The sequence below is a fragment of the Spodoptera frugiperda genome, chromosome 31 (genome assembly GCF_023101765.2).
Source record: "Spodoptera frugiperda isolate SF20-4 chromosome 31, AGI-APGP_CSIRO_Sfru_2.0, whole genome shotgun sequence".
Taxonomy (NCBI): Eukaryota; Metazoa; Arthropoda; class Insecta; order Lepidoptera; family Noctuidae; genus Spodoptera; species Spodoptera frugiperda.
This window is the reverse complement of record NC_064242.1, coordinates 4,388,047-4,405,541: the sequence shown is the minus strand read 5'-3', so window position 1 is coordinate 4,405,541 and position 17,495 is coordinate 4,388,047. Positions and strand designations below refer to the sequence as shown.

General features: G+C 33.9%; 1 protein-coding gene across 2 annotated transcripts in view; it reads left to right on the top strand.

Annotated features, from left to right (window-relative positions):
• LOC118276070 (lysine-specific demethylase 3A) overlaps nt 1-17,495 on the top strand; it is a 169,023-nt gene that overhangs the window by 93,302 nt on the left and 58,226 nt on the right. The window contains exon 8 of one of the 2 annotated variants that reach the window (XM_050707295.1): nt 8,079-8,114. The exons of the other annotated variant lie outside the window; for it this stretch is intronic. Within the exon in view, the coding sequence (XP_050563252.1) occupies nt 8,079-8,114 (36 nt within the window). The remainder of the gene's footprint in view (nt 1-8,078; nt 8,115-17,495) is intronic. 2 annotated transcript variants of the gene reach the window in all.

The following is a 17,495-nucleotide window of genomic DNA, read 5'->3' as shown; positions in this document are numbered from 1 at the left end:
AGTTGACGTAAATCCGACACGGTCCGTTATGTCCTCTCAGAGAACAATAGATTGTTCGCGCTACTCGCCTAATGAGAAATGTTTGTTTTTCAGCTTCATACAATGGCTACTGCTCATTGTTGCTTTTATTATTATCCTTCAGTTCCGACGTAAAAAAATAATAATTGTCTACATTTGTTCATCTCAACTTCCTTATACATTTTCTCTCGTCTGTTTTAATGTAAATTATTTTTCCTTTATCAAGGTTATTATTATAAAGCGGAATACTTTATTGATATCATTATTGTTAGACGCAAACACATTCATGAATATTCTTATTAGCAGAACAGGTTGTGACCAATAAGTAATACAATTACGGATATAAATAGTTTAAACCCAACTATAAAATACTACACAATAGTACAAAACAGGTTATAAATTACATCGTGGAAACGTCGTCGCCGTTTTCGAAGAGTCGACCTTGATTGAAGGCTCATTAGCCGTGCAGAGTCAAGACGAGCGAGACTACGCATCAAACCGGTCTCGGTCGTGAGCCCGCATGATTTATGCCTTTGCTTTTACAAAGAGTGTTTTTTACCAGTCTATGGACCGGTTTTCCCGCCTCTCCCCCGCTCAGTTTTTGTTGCGCTACCTGGATGCCGCGGAAAAAATATAGTGTCAGCTTTTTTCTTTCGTAATAATAATACTAAGCATTCCTTTTGTAGCACATGCGGACGTGGCCAGTGCTAGGAACGTGATGTGCTGGCGTTGTGGCTTCATTATATTAATGGACTCGACCGGATGAATACAAAGACGGGGCCTTTAAACTTTATCGCGTGTAGAATACGTGTTCCCCGGTACACGCAGCATGAAATTGAATTTATGATTCACATGATAGTGATCATGGAACTATTTTTAAAGTACGAATAACAAACGTAAATTAATAACACTTAATGGTATTCAAATTAATTGTCTTGTTGCTGTTGTCGGAATTCTTGCTCGAGAGTTGCGTTGTTATCTGTAATTAGTACACGGGTATAATGTAAAAACAAACATGTATACTTCTTTGTCCAACTGTGCAAAGACCGAAACATAATAATTTTAATTTAATAATTTTATGGTTATAATAAGTAACGTTCTTATATATGTATACTAGCGTGTATGTAAATACAAAGGCTTCCATGCTCTCTGATATTATTATTACTTTAATTTGTATAAGGTAAATAAGCTGCTTCGACCATGTTATGTGCTATTATTAAACATAATGCTTGATAAATTAAATATGTACCTGTTTTCCTCAAAATAAAACCACAAAGCAATAACATTTAATTGATAAATCGTTGTAAATGTACAGTCGACCTCTATTTGACATTGGCGGCTCGCCCGTCCTCGCTTCTACTACAGTTTTTGTTGCACTTTTTTCACGTAATTTATTTATCAGCCGCCATTTTATATACCACCTGCCGCGGTCGTTACCCGGACAGAAAAACTCCCCCTCCTGTAACAAAAGATATTCCCAAAGTTATTCTTACTTATAATTACAGCCTCACAAAGCGTTTCGGGGCAGAAAGCACCGCTTTTTTTCGGCCAACAAAAAAACGCCCTTTAATTCTTTGGATAGAAGCATTCTCCAGTTTAAATATGGGGCTATATGGACCTGCTTTTTTCGTGTGCAAAAAAAAATGTAAACAATTCGTTGGAGCGTTGCGGAATCGGGATTTACTGTGAGATCGATGTGTTATCCGACCGTTTCGTTCAAATGTTCGATAACAATGGATGGAAAATTGTGATTGTATTACAAATTTACGTTAGTATTGTGAATGTAAGTGGCTAAGTTGTGGGCAGGTCACAATGTCGTGGGACATAACCGTAACTGTTCGCTTTCCACTTGGTAACAGTGACTAAAATACAAATCTGCTGTTTATTTACACATCTTGCAACATGTTTAGGTGTAGTGAATTGAACACGTTATCATTACACCGACCGTGTGTAATTTCACGATAACAAGCTTTGTGAGATGCTGATAACACATTATTTGTTATTAAAAGGCTTTCTAGAACAAAAAGTAATAAAACTAATCATGTTACTGATAACTTTGTCATTGTTTCTTGTTGATAAGAATCACGAAATTATTATGTCTACATGGACTTGTTTAGTAGAGGTTATCTTTGAGATTTCGTTGTGTAATTATAAACATTTAATCAGGAATTAATTAAGCTTGTTATTTGTTGAATACAACATGCCTTAGTTACAACGTGCCCGTTTTTCCTCGTCGCAGGTTTATTGAACACATTTTATTACTTATGTCAAATGTCCTTTTACCAAAAATACCTATTGTTAATATTACTGACAATTTTTGAATCTAAAATCCTTGTACATATAAACTTTACCCATCTTTGGAATAAAAACAAAATTAATACGAGGTCTACTCGCTCTTGCTACAACTGAACTTCCAAGGTTTTCAAACAATTTATATTTGATTTCTTGAATTTGCAAATCAACGTCTTAATTGAAATTCAAGCGTCCTTTGATATCAACCGTGACTCAGGTTATAATGGACTGTAAATTATTTCCATTGTCAACAGTAAGGAAGGAAAAGGAAATGAATAGTTATTGAAATTTATTTCCAGAAGACAATTAATTTTGGTTTCAATGACAATCGAGATATTATCACGAAGAGTTGGACAGTCTGCGGTTGATTGAATAATTGAATTGCAATCCGCAATGTTTTTGTAAACTCTATAGAGCAGCTGTCTCTTTCCCACGATGTGTTATTTTTTCCCGTATCGTTTCATTTCGGTTGTATCCAGCCAAATCCAGATACCAAATTACACATTCCAGCCAAAACATAGATTCGAAAAGTAACAATAAAAAAATACCTGAAAATAAAAAGTTAAATTTCGATAGAAAGCGTCAAAATCGATTGCCGAACAAAGCCCACAGAATTTAATACCAAAAAAAAACGGCAGACTTGGAGCTGTTTTTAAAAATAACTAGTCAACAAAACAAAGAATTAAAACATATAAAACTCCACTTTATAATTTAATTTAAAATTAACAATGAAAATGGCGTAAAAATGCCAATAAAATTATGCGATTTCGACATTGCAGTTTCTTTGTTTAGTACAGTGGTAGGTCACTTTGACATAACCTTAGTGGCGGCTGAGCTAATACTTAATCAGAAACATCTAGATATTGTATATCAGCTGTATTGCATGTTTTGTTATCAATACCATAACATGACAGACTGTCTTGTTGTTCACGTGGTTTTAACGTGCATCGTGCACGTGGTCATAGTTTTAAGTTCTGATTTGTCACATGGTATTTTAAGTTTCATAACCTCTTTTTTATATTTGCTAAAATGTATTGCTAATGTTTTGTTTTGTGTGTGGTATTTCCCACTTCTGCCTAACTACGTAATTATAATTTCCAAGAATGAAATAATATTTTCAATGAAATTCTCTGTGTTCAACATGGGAGCACATTTAAAATATAAAAAAAACGGATAGATGAATACATTAAGTGTGCTTGGTATCTGTACAATGTTACATCCGCAAAAACAACTGAACATATATGCATACAATTTGACAGAAATATAGGTCATGCCAAAGGATTCTCGATTTGTCACCTTCCGCATCCAGGTTAATGTCTTTAGGTATTTAGTAATACAATGCTATTCGTTTAATTAACCCAGCTTAATTAAATTTTAATGAGCCACGATTATAACTATTGTCTGCCATTCCAAAGCAATTAGTTTCAAGTGAATGATAATCTTTCATGACATTTTGACTTTGTTTTTCTAAATCGAGGTTAACTCAATAGTGGATAACGTTTTCCTCATTGCCGTGTTTTTAAAAGATTTTAAATCTTAAAATGCAAATGAGAAGTATTATGAAACCTGTTCAAGAATACCTGAATACGGCCATTATATGCAATTTGCATTCTGTTATTTTAAGTGACGGACGTAATGTGTAATATTTAAATTTAATTTCAAGTCAGAAACAAGTTTGAAATGCCGAGCCATGCAACAAAGATCTTGAAAATGAAAAGTGAAATGTTATCAGCACAAAGCCGGCTAACAAATTAAGAGTTAACAAAGTTTCTCAATCAAGTGAAACATTACAGACAGTTGTCAAAGAAGTTGTAAGCGGATATAAATCTCAGTTTAGTTCGATATTGCCCGCAACTGCTCCTGCCAGCCCAACAAACTTCTCAAAAGAAATGCCAAACTTTTAATGCTCTTTCCTCGGATTCTAATAATAGGGGGAGAAACTTCGTCTTTTGCGGTTCTTTATTACACTTTACAGAAAAATATTATAAATGATTATATAAGAACTTGGTTAGGTAACATCAGAAACTGCCTTTAAATAATGAATTAAATTACAATAATCTAACATCATCAAGATTCTTACGTGCGGCTTTTTGTTTTCATTAAGATGCTTTGGCTTATGTCAGATATGAGATCGTTTAAACATTCAAGTTTCTCATTAATATGGTAAACACATGTTGAATGTTCAGAATATGCAAATATGTGTTAATTTTGTACAGAATTGTTATTAACAGTGTTAGCGTCGAATGCTAGCGATGTGACCTCCAATTTGACACTGAATTGTGTTTTTAAGTTTTTAATAATTTTGTCTTTAGCAATCGCAAGGAAACTAGCAATGCAGACAGGTACATATATGTATTTAAGAAATAGACTGATGACCTTTAACATTCGTGTGTAGTTAAAAATAAATGAGTGTGTTATTTGATAGTTAATGCTGTACAAACTCGTTAAGTGAAGGAGTTTCTCAGTGCATAGTTAAAGACGTCAATGTTTATTTAGAAACCCGATCTGTAGTGTTTGGTCCCATTACAGCGGCATGCCGGGGTCATGCCCTCACTTGTGTTAGATCAGATGGCCGACTTCCACTAAACGAGCTCGCTGTAAGATAAGCCTTATTATGTTTTGACTTACCACGTGACCTTTAAGTTTATCACGAATTTTGACATTTGATCCTCATACAGCTGGACCCCATACCGTTACTGTTATTACAATATCTGGTGCTTCAGTTCATGTATTTTGATACTTATTTACATTGTTAATTGTATCTTTACCTACTTTTCGCCCACAGATATTGTTACTAGTTTTCTGATGAAATAATGCAGTCAACCTTCAGATATTTTAATGATTTAACATAATTGTTCAGCAAATGATCGTTCGTGATCGTTAATTGAGGAATCAATAAAATTATCATCAGACGGTTAAGAACACAAAGATGTAATTAAGTGACATTAAACTCCGTCACGGAATTCTTAACAAAACATTAAATTATTAAGTGATTCTTTCAGAGTAGGTACCAATCTCTACTTCCAACTAAAAGTAGATATTTTTCCTAGTATTTCTCAATAAAGGCTTTCAAATAAAAACGTAACACTAAAAAGACTGTTATGCGGAAATAGCTAGCTCCAATACAATAGAAAATCTGAAAGTTTAATACTTTCCGCTGAAATCTTGTATAATTTCAGCTGAATACTATAAAAGAAACAACAATTTTCTACTACAATAGCCCGTATTGGACTGGCAAACGGTTATTCACAAAAGAACTTGTTAACTTCTTAGTGAAAAACATTTTCGAAGCACAAATATACTCTACCTACAATTATAAATAACTTGTATTTTAATACATATTATTATCGTTTACCAAGCTTTTATGATTCTAACCTTAATGTTATTTTATACCGAATCTTTCAAGTTTTGTTTCTGTTTCATAATCTCTAAAAATACATCCATACATCTCATGTTTACTACAATAACAAAGAAGATATTATTATTAGTTCTAAGTTAGAAACGGCTCATGTTCATATTCCAAAGATCATATAAAATGTTTTTGCAACCTTTACTTTGACTCAACACATTTTAGGAGTAAATATAGACCATATGCTTCACACCTGTCGACACATTCCTCCCTACACCCAACCCCAAGCTCGGCTTCATAACCTTTACAAAAAATAACTTCTCAAGGTCAATACGTTCAATTAGGGTATTCTACTAAAAACAAACAAACGATGAACGTATCAAAATAAACTTAGAAACGAGAACATTAATTTGTAGAAGTTATTTTGAGTAAAGGTCAATATGGTAATGACGGAGGTTACAAATTGAAATTATGTTTACTACCTATAATTACAAAGTCAGGACGGTTTCCATTAAAATCCAATCATCGTGCAACATTGTTATTGATTGGACTGTCAACGGAAAATCCTTATCGTTTTTTATACTATCAGTCAAATCTTCCATAAGTAAACATTCATGCGTTTTGCAATCTACTAGATTGTTACCGTTATCTGTATCATAAGTGCATGATATCGAATACTTATCGCGTTTATCGCACGTACGATAAGAGCTCTAAGTATCCCTTTGTCGCAATACTCCGATAGCAAACGAGGATTTTTTATTGTCACTTCCTATGACAGCATTATAATTATAGTTTATCATGTTCATGTTATATATCCGTTAGCGTTATGATGACACAGCTATCGTATTTCCTTCATAATATAACATATCTTTGTTTTCAAGTACTACATTTAAAATAGTGTACAATTTCGCTTGAGTTGATGTGAAGCAATACTCAATGTTTGCGAATTTCTCAAGTATGTGCAAAGGAATGTGCTTCGTCGTGACGCGTTTTCGAAAACTCGTTTCATTATTCATTTGCGTAGGCTTCGTAGGCATTTAGTACCAATTCAAAATGACTAAGCTGACGTGAATTAAATATAGTTTTAAAATTCTTTCCTTTTAAGTGGGTTAAAAATATAAAAGCAGTTTGATCCAATTCAGAGACGTCAAAAGCGTCCCAACGATAAATAAATCCATCCTCATCAAGCGGACACATGACGAGAGCTACACTTAAGTGGCTATAGCAGTGACTGTCGGCGGACATGCAATTGAATATGATAGATGGACCACTGTACCGTTACTAAGAGAATGTTTGCGCCGTGGAAACCATAGTGTTCCGCACTCACTTTCTATTGCTATTGGTAACTGTAATGCACAACGGAAACTGCATTACTGCGGAAAAAGAACGGATGATCTTACAGCTGACACCTGAGTAGCAACACGAGCATTAAAATTATCGATAATCGAAAAATATTATTAATAACTAAAACCATTAGATATTACTTTACTTATCGCACAAACACTGATAAGTAATTAAAAACAACATTAAATCTAGTCCGTGACTCACAGTAATGAAATCATAAACCAATCGGACCGGTGAAACTTCTCGAGCCTGGGAACATTATAGTTGTACAAGATACTATGAGTGCTAACTCAAGTATAAACTAATCCGGTTTGAATGAACGTGAGTCAGTTACACCATCAAGAATTAACATACAAGGAACTGCAGTTTAACAGGCAATTAATTAGCGCAATGGACCGTTGGGTGGAGTGACCCGAAGGAGTGGCAGTCTCATTAACCGACGACGTCAGACAAACGATTTATAGTGCTATTAAAATTCAAATTAGCGAAAGTTAATTCATTGATATATTGTGCTAAAGCTCCTTGCCATTATAAAATTCTAAAATAGATCAAAGATACACTCGTGTAATTCTGGAAACTTAATTAATTTAAACCGGGAACTTGCATCTTATCGTAGAGGTTATCGCGGTGGGAATGTTTGTACGACGTATTTAATTCCGCTCTAACTGTAAGTTCGGTTATGATTTTTTATCGAATACATTTCTGCGAATTGCATGCGACATGTTTTTAACAATGACATTTTTTATATAATCATGACTGTAGATAGTGATTGTAGATTGGATTAAATAAAAAAAACAACTTCACAAACGATTACTTCCTCTATTAAATATTTATCGTCTAGTAAGTAAATAACTTTATCACTGTCGTACGATAAAACGTCATTTTTACAATTTTCCTTGTACTCTTATCTGTTCAGATGAGAAATGTGGTTGTCATCAAAGACGACATTATTTATAATAACTGTTATCGTAAAGAAAACGAGGCCATGAATTTTCCTTAACTCACACCCTGACATTAAGAAGTAATTGTTCGTTTAATTTAACGTCTTTAAAATTCTTATTGTTTTCTGTTTCAGGTAAAGAGAGAAATGACTTGACAGCAGTATCCAAAGGTACAGATAGTTAACATCGTAGCATAGCAACAATAATTTCATCCCAGGGTGTAGACATTTTTTGTACTACGCTCTTACTCCCATTTCTATTGTCAGTTGTGAGACACCTGCCACAACTCTAGACAACATGCTCTTATTGAGCGTTTTGAAATCAGACTCCGCAATCTTTGCCCTTGAGACGTCATGCTGTGCAAGTCGCACTTGCTAATAACCAACAAGGTGCAAATACTTTTCACATTCTTCTCTACATTTCATTTTGAGACACACAATACTATTGTTACCACGCACAGATCATTGTCTCTCCATTTTATTATCAAAACATAACACTTTAGTTTTTGAAACATTATAATGGTCGTCTCTTACAGTACCTACCCAATTGTCCGCCGTTCCCACACTCGTTTGTGGAATTTTTACTCATTTTCGCTCGATTAAAAACATCTCTTAATACTATTACTTATCGCTTGCAATAAGATTCTACTAAATTGCTCCTTTTAAGTCTCTGTGTCTCGACGTCTAGCTGAATCCGGTGATACATTACCATATTTAACAATTTTGTCGTCACTAGTTTGTTTACCTTCGTCGGTATACCCAAGCTGTTTTATATTCCTATCTAATAAGTGGTGTTTGCGAGGTCATCACGCCCTGGAAGCCGCGTGGAGAATTAATTTCCCATGAGTCTCGTCCATTGTACGTAAAACGATATTTGTCGACCTGATTACGGTTTGGTCTGTTATCCATGTTAAACGGTCGTGACTTTCCGAATCATTAGTGATAACACGCTAATCTGTTTCGAATCTTTCGATTTACTTCGATTTAGATTTGTGTGAAGTATTCCAATTAGTTCTCATTGACGCTATCGTTGAGTAAAGTCATAATCTCAACACGTGTATTGGAAAGTGCAAGCACTTTACATAATTTCATTGTATCATAATATGATTTTCCCTGATCAATTGTAGATAGTAGGTATTATGCTCGAGTCTAGAACACTCTCCTCGTATCTAGTGTTATTGAAAATACAGCTCTTGTCTATCAACATTAATTGTGTGTAGCACTTCCAGGAAGTACTAATTATAAAACTCAATAAAGTTGAAAGTACGAGTAAGGAAGGTTTTCTAGAAAATTCATTATAAGATTTCTACAGTACGATGAAACATTGCCAGCACGCTGTCACAGCGGGCACAATGCAAAATTGGCTAGATTCATGACTGAGCAATAAACCAGTGTGGATCAAAAATAAACATTTGACGTCAACAGTTCTGACGCATTTGTGACCACGGAAAATCAATAGGCATTTGTCCCCTTTGATACTTGGAATTGATTGAATGAAATGGGGGCGAATAACGATGCAAACGGATTTTTTCGCCGTTTCAGCAAAGTTTCAGCTATATTTCTTCCATTATATCCACGCCACTTCCATTGTGCAAATATTTTTAAAGCAGTGAGCGTGTTTGTGTTCGTTTTATGTTTTGAAAACATTGATATTTTCTATATCCGTTTGTGTGTTGATGTTGATTAAGAGTCTCATATCTTGTGTATTCTCTTATGAGATTAAAGGTTATCAACACGTAGTGAACTATTTTTGGCGATGATATGTAATAAGGAAGTTTGAAACAATTATACACGTGGTGACACATTTACATCAAGGTTCTTCGCTTCTCCGGTTTTGTTTGGTTGCTTTATTTTCAGTTGTAGTGTCTCTGCATACCTTTCGAACAATTTAAATAAATATACAAGGATATTCCCTTTGTACTTACGATTTACGTTCTACTATGTTTTTATTGTGCGTTTTGTCTTAATTCATTCATACTTTACCACGTCCTTATGCGTCAGAAACAAGCATTTGATCAAAACAGCTCGTAATGCACTCAACTGTCATGAATTTTGCGCTATAAATCAGCCAGCGTCAGTTTTCGTTTAGTGTAACTACATTTCCAGACTCTTAACCATGCATATATTCATACTATGCATGTGTTATGTCGGGCTCCATGCCAAAACATTTGCCAGACATCGCCCAAATGTTTCCATTGTAAATCACAGCGGAATAAAAAACAGAACGTTATCTCTTATACCTACATATATCATTACAATTGATCTCAAATGATGTCATTGACACACCTTGCGAATGGCTATAGATAAAATTAACGATACCAGCTATAACGGTTTTTTATTTGATAAAATTATAAATCAAGAACTCATAGCGTTGGTTGCTAATGAGAATAAAAATACTCTACTAAAAGAAATATTGATCGTTAAATTGTTCGTGTTGATATCGATCTCGTGTTTAATAAAACATTGCAATACATTTTACGATCGCAAAAAATGGCGTCATTAACACGATAGGAAATACATATAACGATATCGGCCTATCAAGATATCTTACGATATTGAACTCATTACCACACCGTGACAATAGATCGCATTAGAAATTTTCTCAGAACTTACTTATTGCTTGTTGTATTTCTTTTGCGGAACCATAAGACTGTAAACAAAAGGAGAAGTGTGTGCTTGTTAAAAGCCATGTGTAGAACTAATGCATTCGGTTGGAAATCACAACAATACACAATGGAAACCTTTCGTGTAAACATCCATAATTATAATTAAGGGAATTGATGGAGAAGTTTTCATTAGTACTCGTATGGAGTATTAATACTTCCCGGGCGTTCCAACACGTATAGGAAAATGATGAAGCATTATTAGTCTTATGTTCCACGAACATGAAATTGATTGTCTGCTCCGTGAATATTCGCATTCCGTTTTCCCTATTAATATTCGTTCCTTTGTAAATAAAATTAGTCATCAAGTTCTTTGCTAAAGCACTTACTAGTGTATTTATTAGCCTTATTGAATATTTAGTACACGGTCTGCCCTTTGGAGTAGGTTGTTAACACAAATTACAGGTAAAATGTTGACTAATAAAATTACTGACACTGTTTTTTCTTTAGTTTAATTCAGAGGAAAAAGTTTATAAAGCAAGTTGGTGGTACTACATCGAGAAAATAGGTACCTCTGACACGTTCATATTGCTCATAGGTAAAGTAGAGGCTACATGAAATACGAGCCTATTAGGTACGCTTATTGTAAACAAAGATACTACGTCACTCACCTCAGTTTTCCGTGTTATTGGAACAATCTACGTAAACAAAAACCTTACGGTACTTTACCCTGCATAAATAACTGAATATCCTCATAAAATCATGTGATTTTGTACATATTTGATTACTTTTTGATAATTTAGTTTGTCTTCTGATATACTTAGTCGTACGAGCGTTCACTCGTGTTTTTACATACCCGTGTTATCTCTCAAGTGTTGCTGATAACATAAATCCTCATTATTAAATTTATCATTGGTAACGGCGTGTTATCATTTTAAACAAACTGGCGTATGATTGCGAACTAGGTCACAAATACCGTTTATTTTCATTACGCTTATATTACACACGCACAATCAATGTTGACTCTTAATAAACTCGTCTGGTAACTATTCAGCACATCGTTTTATCATTGTTTAAAAGCATAAACTTCGCAACAAACATTTGTCTAATAGAAATTTAATAAATCGCTTCTAAAACTTTGAGTGTTTACAAAGTTTTATCATTAATTAAAACTACGTCGTTAACAAAATATTTCCATTCAGTTCATCGCCTGCTTAGTCGTTTGTTTACGACTATAAACACTAAATCGTCTTGTAAAAACAAATTATCATTAAAACTAAACACGACATTATTACGGTTATGCTAATGAATTTACTTCATTTCCCGTGTTAATCGGCATTCTAATTATATTCTAGATTACCAATGAACTAAAATAATTGCTAGTTTGGAAATAAAACGTTTCTATTTGCATATTTAATCAAGAGAACGGGCGAGTTCCAGCGACAAATGTGACAAGAATTGAATAAAATGTGGGAACGCGCCCACGTGGTTTCTTGACATTACGTCAGACAATAAAATGTGTTGTTGTTACGTATGAACTAGACGCTTCTATTGTGATAAATGTACAATACAATAACACGGCAAATAAATTATCAATCCTCACATATTTTTATTGTACTGAAATATTTTTATTCACAATATTGTTAACCTCAATGTCATTAACTGTTGTGTAAAACCTCGTTTCCATCTTCATTGAAATTTAAATTCAATATGTTTTTAAACGGCGTGCTATCAATATACATCTGGCGAATTATGCAAAGGAGTACTGTAATCTGGTAATCAATATGCGCATACAGTGAAACGGACATCTCGGATCACGTCTCGATCTTGGTCAAGGCGAGGCTGACGACCGTGGCGGCACGCCAAACGTGCCCACCCCGTAATGGATGCCATTTATCATATTTTTTATTGGAAACAATGAACAGAGGACAATATTTACGAGCGACAGCGTTCGCATCGTTCTTTCAAATAAACTTCAATGAGTATAATTTGACTTTGAGCGTTGGGAAAACTCCAGTAATTTGTTTGACGTATAAAATGGAGATGAAATACATAAAGATACGACGTAAGAGGTCGTGACCCTCGCGAATGAGGAAACGTCGAGTGGAGACAATTTTATTACATCCACAAAGATCGGAGCCATGAACAGGGCAATTATGGCGACCATGATTACCTACTACAGATTATGCTAGATATTTTATTGAAGTGTCACTTTGTATTATATTAAATTGCTGATCTTTGTAGACGTAGCGATTTAGTTATTGTACATATTAACATTTCCTTACAATATGCAATGTCACAGACCGATGCTGAATACGATAAAACTGTGTGTTAAGTAAGCGAATTAATGCGGTATCGCGAATTGGTTGGCTGCGCTCCAACGACAGAATATGGTTGCAATCTCAAGGGCATTTAGACTTTACGAATTACGTTTGTTTCGCAAATGTAACCGCTTATATTAAGGACAGTAAACCGTCCTATATTATCTTTAATTCAAATTATTGAAAGTCATGAAAGGTTGTTACTATCGTAGTTTTTTATTAGTCGTATCGTATCGCTGCTGGAATTTTTATGTTTATTTGAATGAGCTCTTGTCTGTTGTTATTGCTCAAGATTACGCATTACTTTTAAGAATATTATATAGATACATAATAGGTACATACATACGAGAACTTTATTCTTATTTTGTGGTTTTTGTTGTGGGTCATCTCAAGTGCTAATAAAATTAATCGTTGTTTGTATAAAATATCGCCTTTGTGTAATAAACTAGTGAACGTACCCCACGTTAATGGATTGTTTGTTTACGAATAAACTTCATACGATTCTCAGCAGTCGTTACACATTAAACTAGGAGCTATAAATTATACATCCCAATTCGGAGCATCGTAAGAGAAAGGAAAACAAACCATAAATTCTGTGACTCAGATAGCAGATAACTAACAAGCCTTTATGCACAAAATACGTACGTGTACTGAGTTTTTACATAATTCTCTTTTCAATCGTACATTGTATTGTTAATAGTGTATTGTTCAACATATTTTAAATGACTTTCTCCACTTATCTTGAATACACATTTCAACATAATTTAATCACTTCACGTCGCTTGCTGACATTTCTATAAACAACACTCGTAGCTTATCGTTACGACATGGTATTTAAATTTTTATTGCAATTAAAACATTTATATTTATATCCAGCACATGAACTCTACGGTTGTAAATAACTATCTGAAGTGGAATTGGAAATGCGCCAACGTCGATGTACAAGTAATCGTATTCCAAGTGGTCGTATCAACTAAATGTTGATTGATGGTTTCCCTTCTCTGTAAACGACCGGATCGACCTTTGCTGGAGCAGTTAACTTGAATGTAAATGTAGAATCATTTTCACGGAATCAAGTGCCTCGAGCCATCATACCTGCTGTGATTACTCATATGCCACATACATGGTAGGAAAATAAACATCGTAAAGGTCGTAATGGTAATAAAATTCTGAATTTTAAACAAAAACAAGAGAAGAGAGTTGCTTTAAATGCTTTCGTGTCGTAAAAGAACAGTTTACATAAACAGTAATACAAACTCAAATGAAAAAAATGATACGTTATGTAACGGAGCGCAGTTGTAAACATCCAAAGTTAAAAAGTGGCAGTTGGTTGAAACTTGTACTGAGAATTCGAACCAATTTGAGTAAGTTGACAAAATATCAAGTGAACCTCGGTCCGCCCAATTAAAGTTCGATCGTATAAAACATGTTGAAGCACCGCACCGTCCTCTCTCAGCTCGCTTTTAATGAGTTTCCAGCTTAATTTACAGTTATTGTTTTACCCCAGTGGCCGTGGATTCGGGACTCGTTACATCCGCTGAATACCAAATAGGGTTTGTTGGAACTTTAGTGGTCACGCCGATTGTAATACGAGATTAACTTAAATACTGATATTAGTTCGAGGTTAGTGAAGTTATTTACCTTAATCATTATTTAATGATATATTAAATCGATGTGGAATGTTTTGCTCTACATTAGATATGATATCGTTAATAATAATAATTGTCTTTGTTCAAAACTCATTCGATATTTCGATAAAAACTCGTGACTTACCACGTATCAATGCGGAATTACCTATCACAGACGTACTTAAAATAATCGATCATAAACTCAACGATTACTGATAGACGTTTATCTACATCTAGTACCTAATTGTGGAAAACAATATCTAATATAGACATTTTATCTTGAGTGAAAATTGATTAGATATGTATGACACCTATCTCATACGTGCCCTGGTAAAATTTTAATTACACTTCTCTTATCTTCTACTCACACAACTTAAATAGGTAATTCTCTACAAACATTTGACTTTCACTCTATCTAATTGAAAATGTAATTAGTGATGTCTGCTTTAATTACTTTTAATTAATTTCTGATTACGACCCCGCTTAGTAACTCACCTGCCAGTAATCATAATGAGTTTATCGAAGATTATTTATTGACGTAACATCGAAGTTCATTACTTGTTGTTTCAACATAACGATCGCATGAAGTAATCTAGCTGCTAAGACCCTAATCGTCCCAGACTAATAAGGAGAAACGGAGACCAGTAATCTACAAACTAATTTACCTACGTACACTAAGGAAAACTAATCAATATTGTGACCTGTTATGGCATTACAAACTCAATTCTCTGAGCCATAAATATTATTTTCCCCTGGTTGTAATAACTTAAGGAACAATTTCATGTTTTCGCCAAAGTTTTAACTGAAGACAGTATTAAATGGGGTCTCTCTTTACTTTGCAATAGCAATTCCTACGTTAATAATCAATTCTCCAAGTTGGTGAACCCGTACAACTCAATTAGGTATATAAACTAAGGCTGATTGGAAGTTCTGTGTCAGTAACTTATTCATCAAGATAGATGTGAACTCCCCTTCACGTATACTTGTTTGGCTTGAGATTTACTTATCTCCGACATTGTGTTGTTTTGAAATAAGACTTTTATCATCTACTTTGGTTTTATATTCTTCTCTAGTATCATTAACCACGTTCCTATCACCTGTGTCTTTTGTAACTTTGCATTCACCTTTGTTGTTTTAATTACATTTTTTCTTTGACATACAATTTTACATTCAGTACCACTGTTTATTACATTTACATTTCAACTTACACTTGAAAGTTTAACTTTATAAGGTTTTACATTTCGCAAGATGACGTTCAGTTTATATTTCCAAAGAGTGGCTCGTTATGAAACTTTCTGAATATTCTTTGTTTCTACATTTCATTAAAATGAAAGTTTGAACGGATTGTCCTATTTTTATACGAGACGTTTATTGTTTAAATTTTATTGTTACTGTTTCATTTATCTTCGTCTACTGTGTAATTGTGTTAAGTAACTTACTGACGCAAACTCTTAACTTTTCTTTTATTGTATTCGCATACAACAACAGTCAACATTGCGTGACTTTCATTTGTTATTTCGATGAAATACCTCAACACCAGATGTCGAATTAATTAAAGGTTAACGATCTCAATCAAAGATAACACAGGTCTGCAAATTTTAACTTTTATTTTCCCCTTTTAGATTTGATTGCTGATCTTGGGGTAATCAGGTGCGCTGATTACGAATATGTACTTAGATTTTTCCTATCACCCTCAGTTTTTTTGAAAAATCCCTTTATGTGAATTCGCAAAAAAAAGACGACTTTACCAAGTATTATTTTTTTTATTACAAAAAGGAAACACTTACATAACTTCAAAATATAAAAATACACTTAAGGGAGAGCAATAAATCAATAAATAATATTAAATATTCTTGTGGTATCTTGCTTTCTTTTCAGTGAAGCTCCTATTGTGAGATTTTCGTTTAAAATTGCGACTAGGATCATCTCGCTTTAATAGCCAACTAGTCTGCCATCATTCTTTTATTCCACTTCCCTTGATAGCGACGTTCTATCTCCTTCAAATCCTGGTGAAATCTTTCGCCTTGCTCTTCACTTACAGCTCCCAAGTTATCAGGAAAGTAGTCTAAATGCGAATTAAGGAAGTGAAGTTTAATGCTCATCGAACATCCCATTTATCCAAAATTCTCAATCATTTTCTTCACAATTTGGTTCTGAGGTTCTCGCCAAAGCACAGGCGATAGGAGATCAAAGCTATTACTCTTCCCTTTTGACCACTTTCGAAGTTCACGAACACATGTCGTACAAACTTTATGCGGGACCCACTGTTTATCTTGATTGGCGATTGGTAGGCCGAAATACATATTATAAACGTTACTTATTAATTCGCTAATGTTATGCTGCTGTTTTTTCAGCATAAAATGCCCACAAATGTAGCAAAAGGTGTCCGGAGAGTTTAAACACTTTCGCGATGACATTTTTCAAGAGAGCGTTTCGAATTGCACGGAAGTACCTACTGATTTTATAAAAACAATGATGATACTATTTATACAAAAATATTAATGTACCGTCATTAACTCTCTTCTAACGATTTAAGTTAATTTCAATTAAAACAAACGTTAATTGTACAAGAAATGAGGTCATTAGCAAATGAGTTAAAAAACGACCATTTTTGATAATAAGGGCATGCCACTTAGTTAATTAAGTTATATTTAACTAATTTTATTTGTGAGAACATATTCATTATTGTCTACTGCAACCATTTAGTGTGTTTTTTGGTCAGTAAGAAACGATTGGAATAAAATATCAATTAATAACTGGGAAGGCCTATGCAATTTTTACAAAAAAAAAACAATGTTAAATAACTAAAAATTCTGACGTGATGGAATTTTTTGAATATTTTTCCTGTAATCAGCGCCCTAAAATCTATCTAAATCAATCATCAAAATTAAAAGGGGAAAACCGGTGCAGACCTGTGAATCTTAGCGACGACTTAATTTTACAAAATCACTTCAATTTTAACATGTTCATTAATAATTGATTAGACTGGAGTTGAAATTT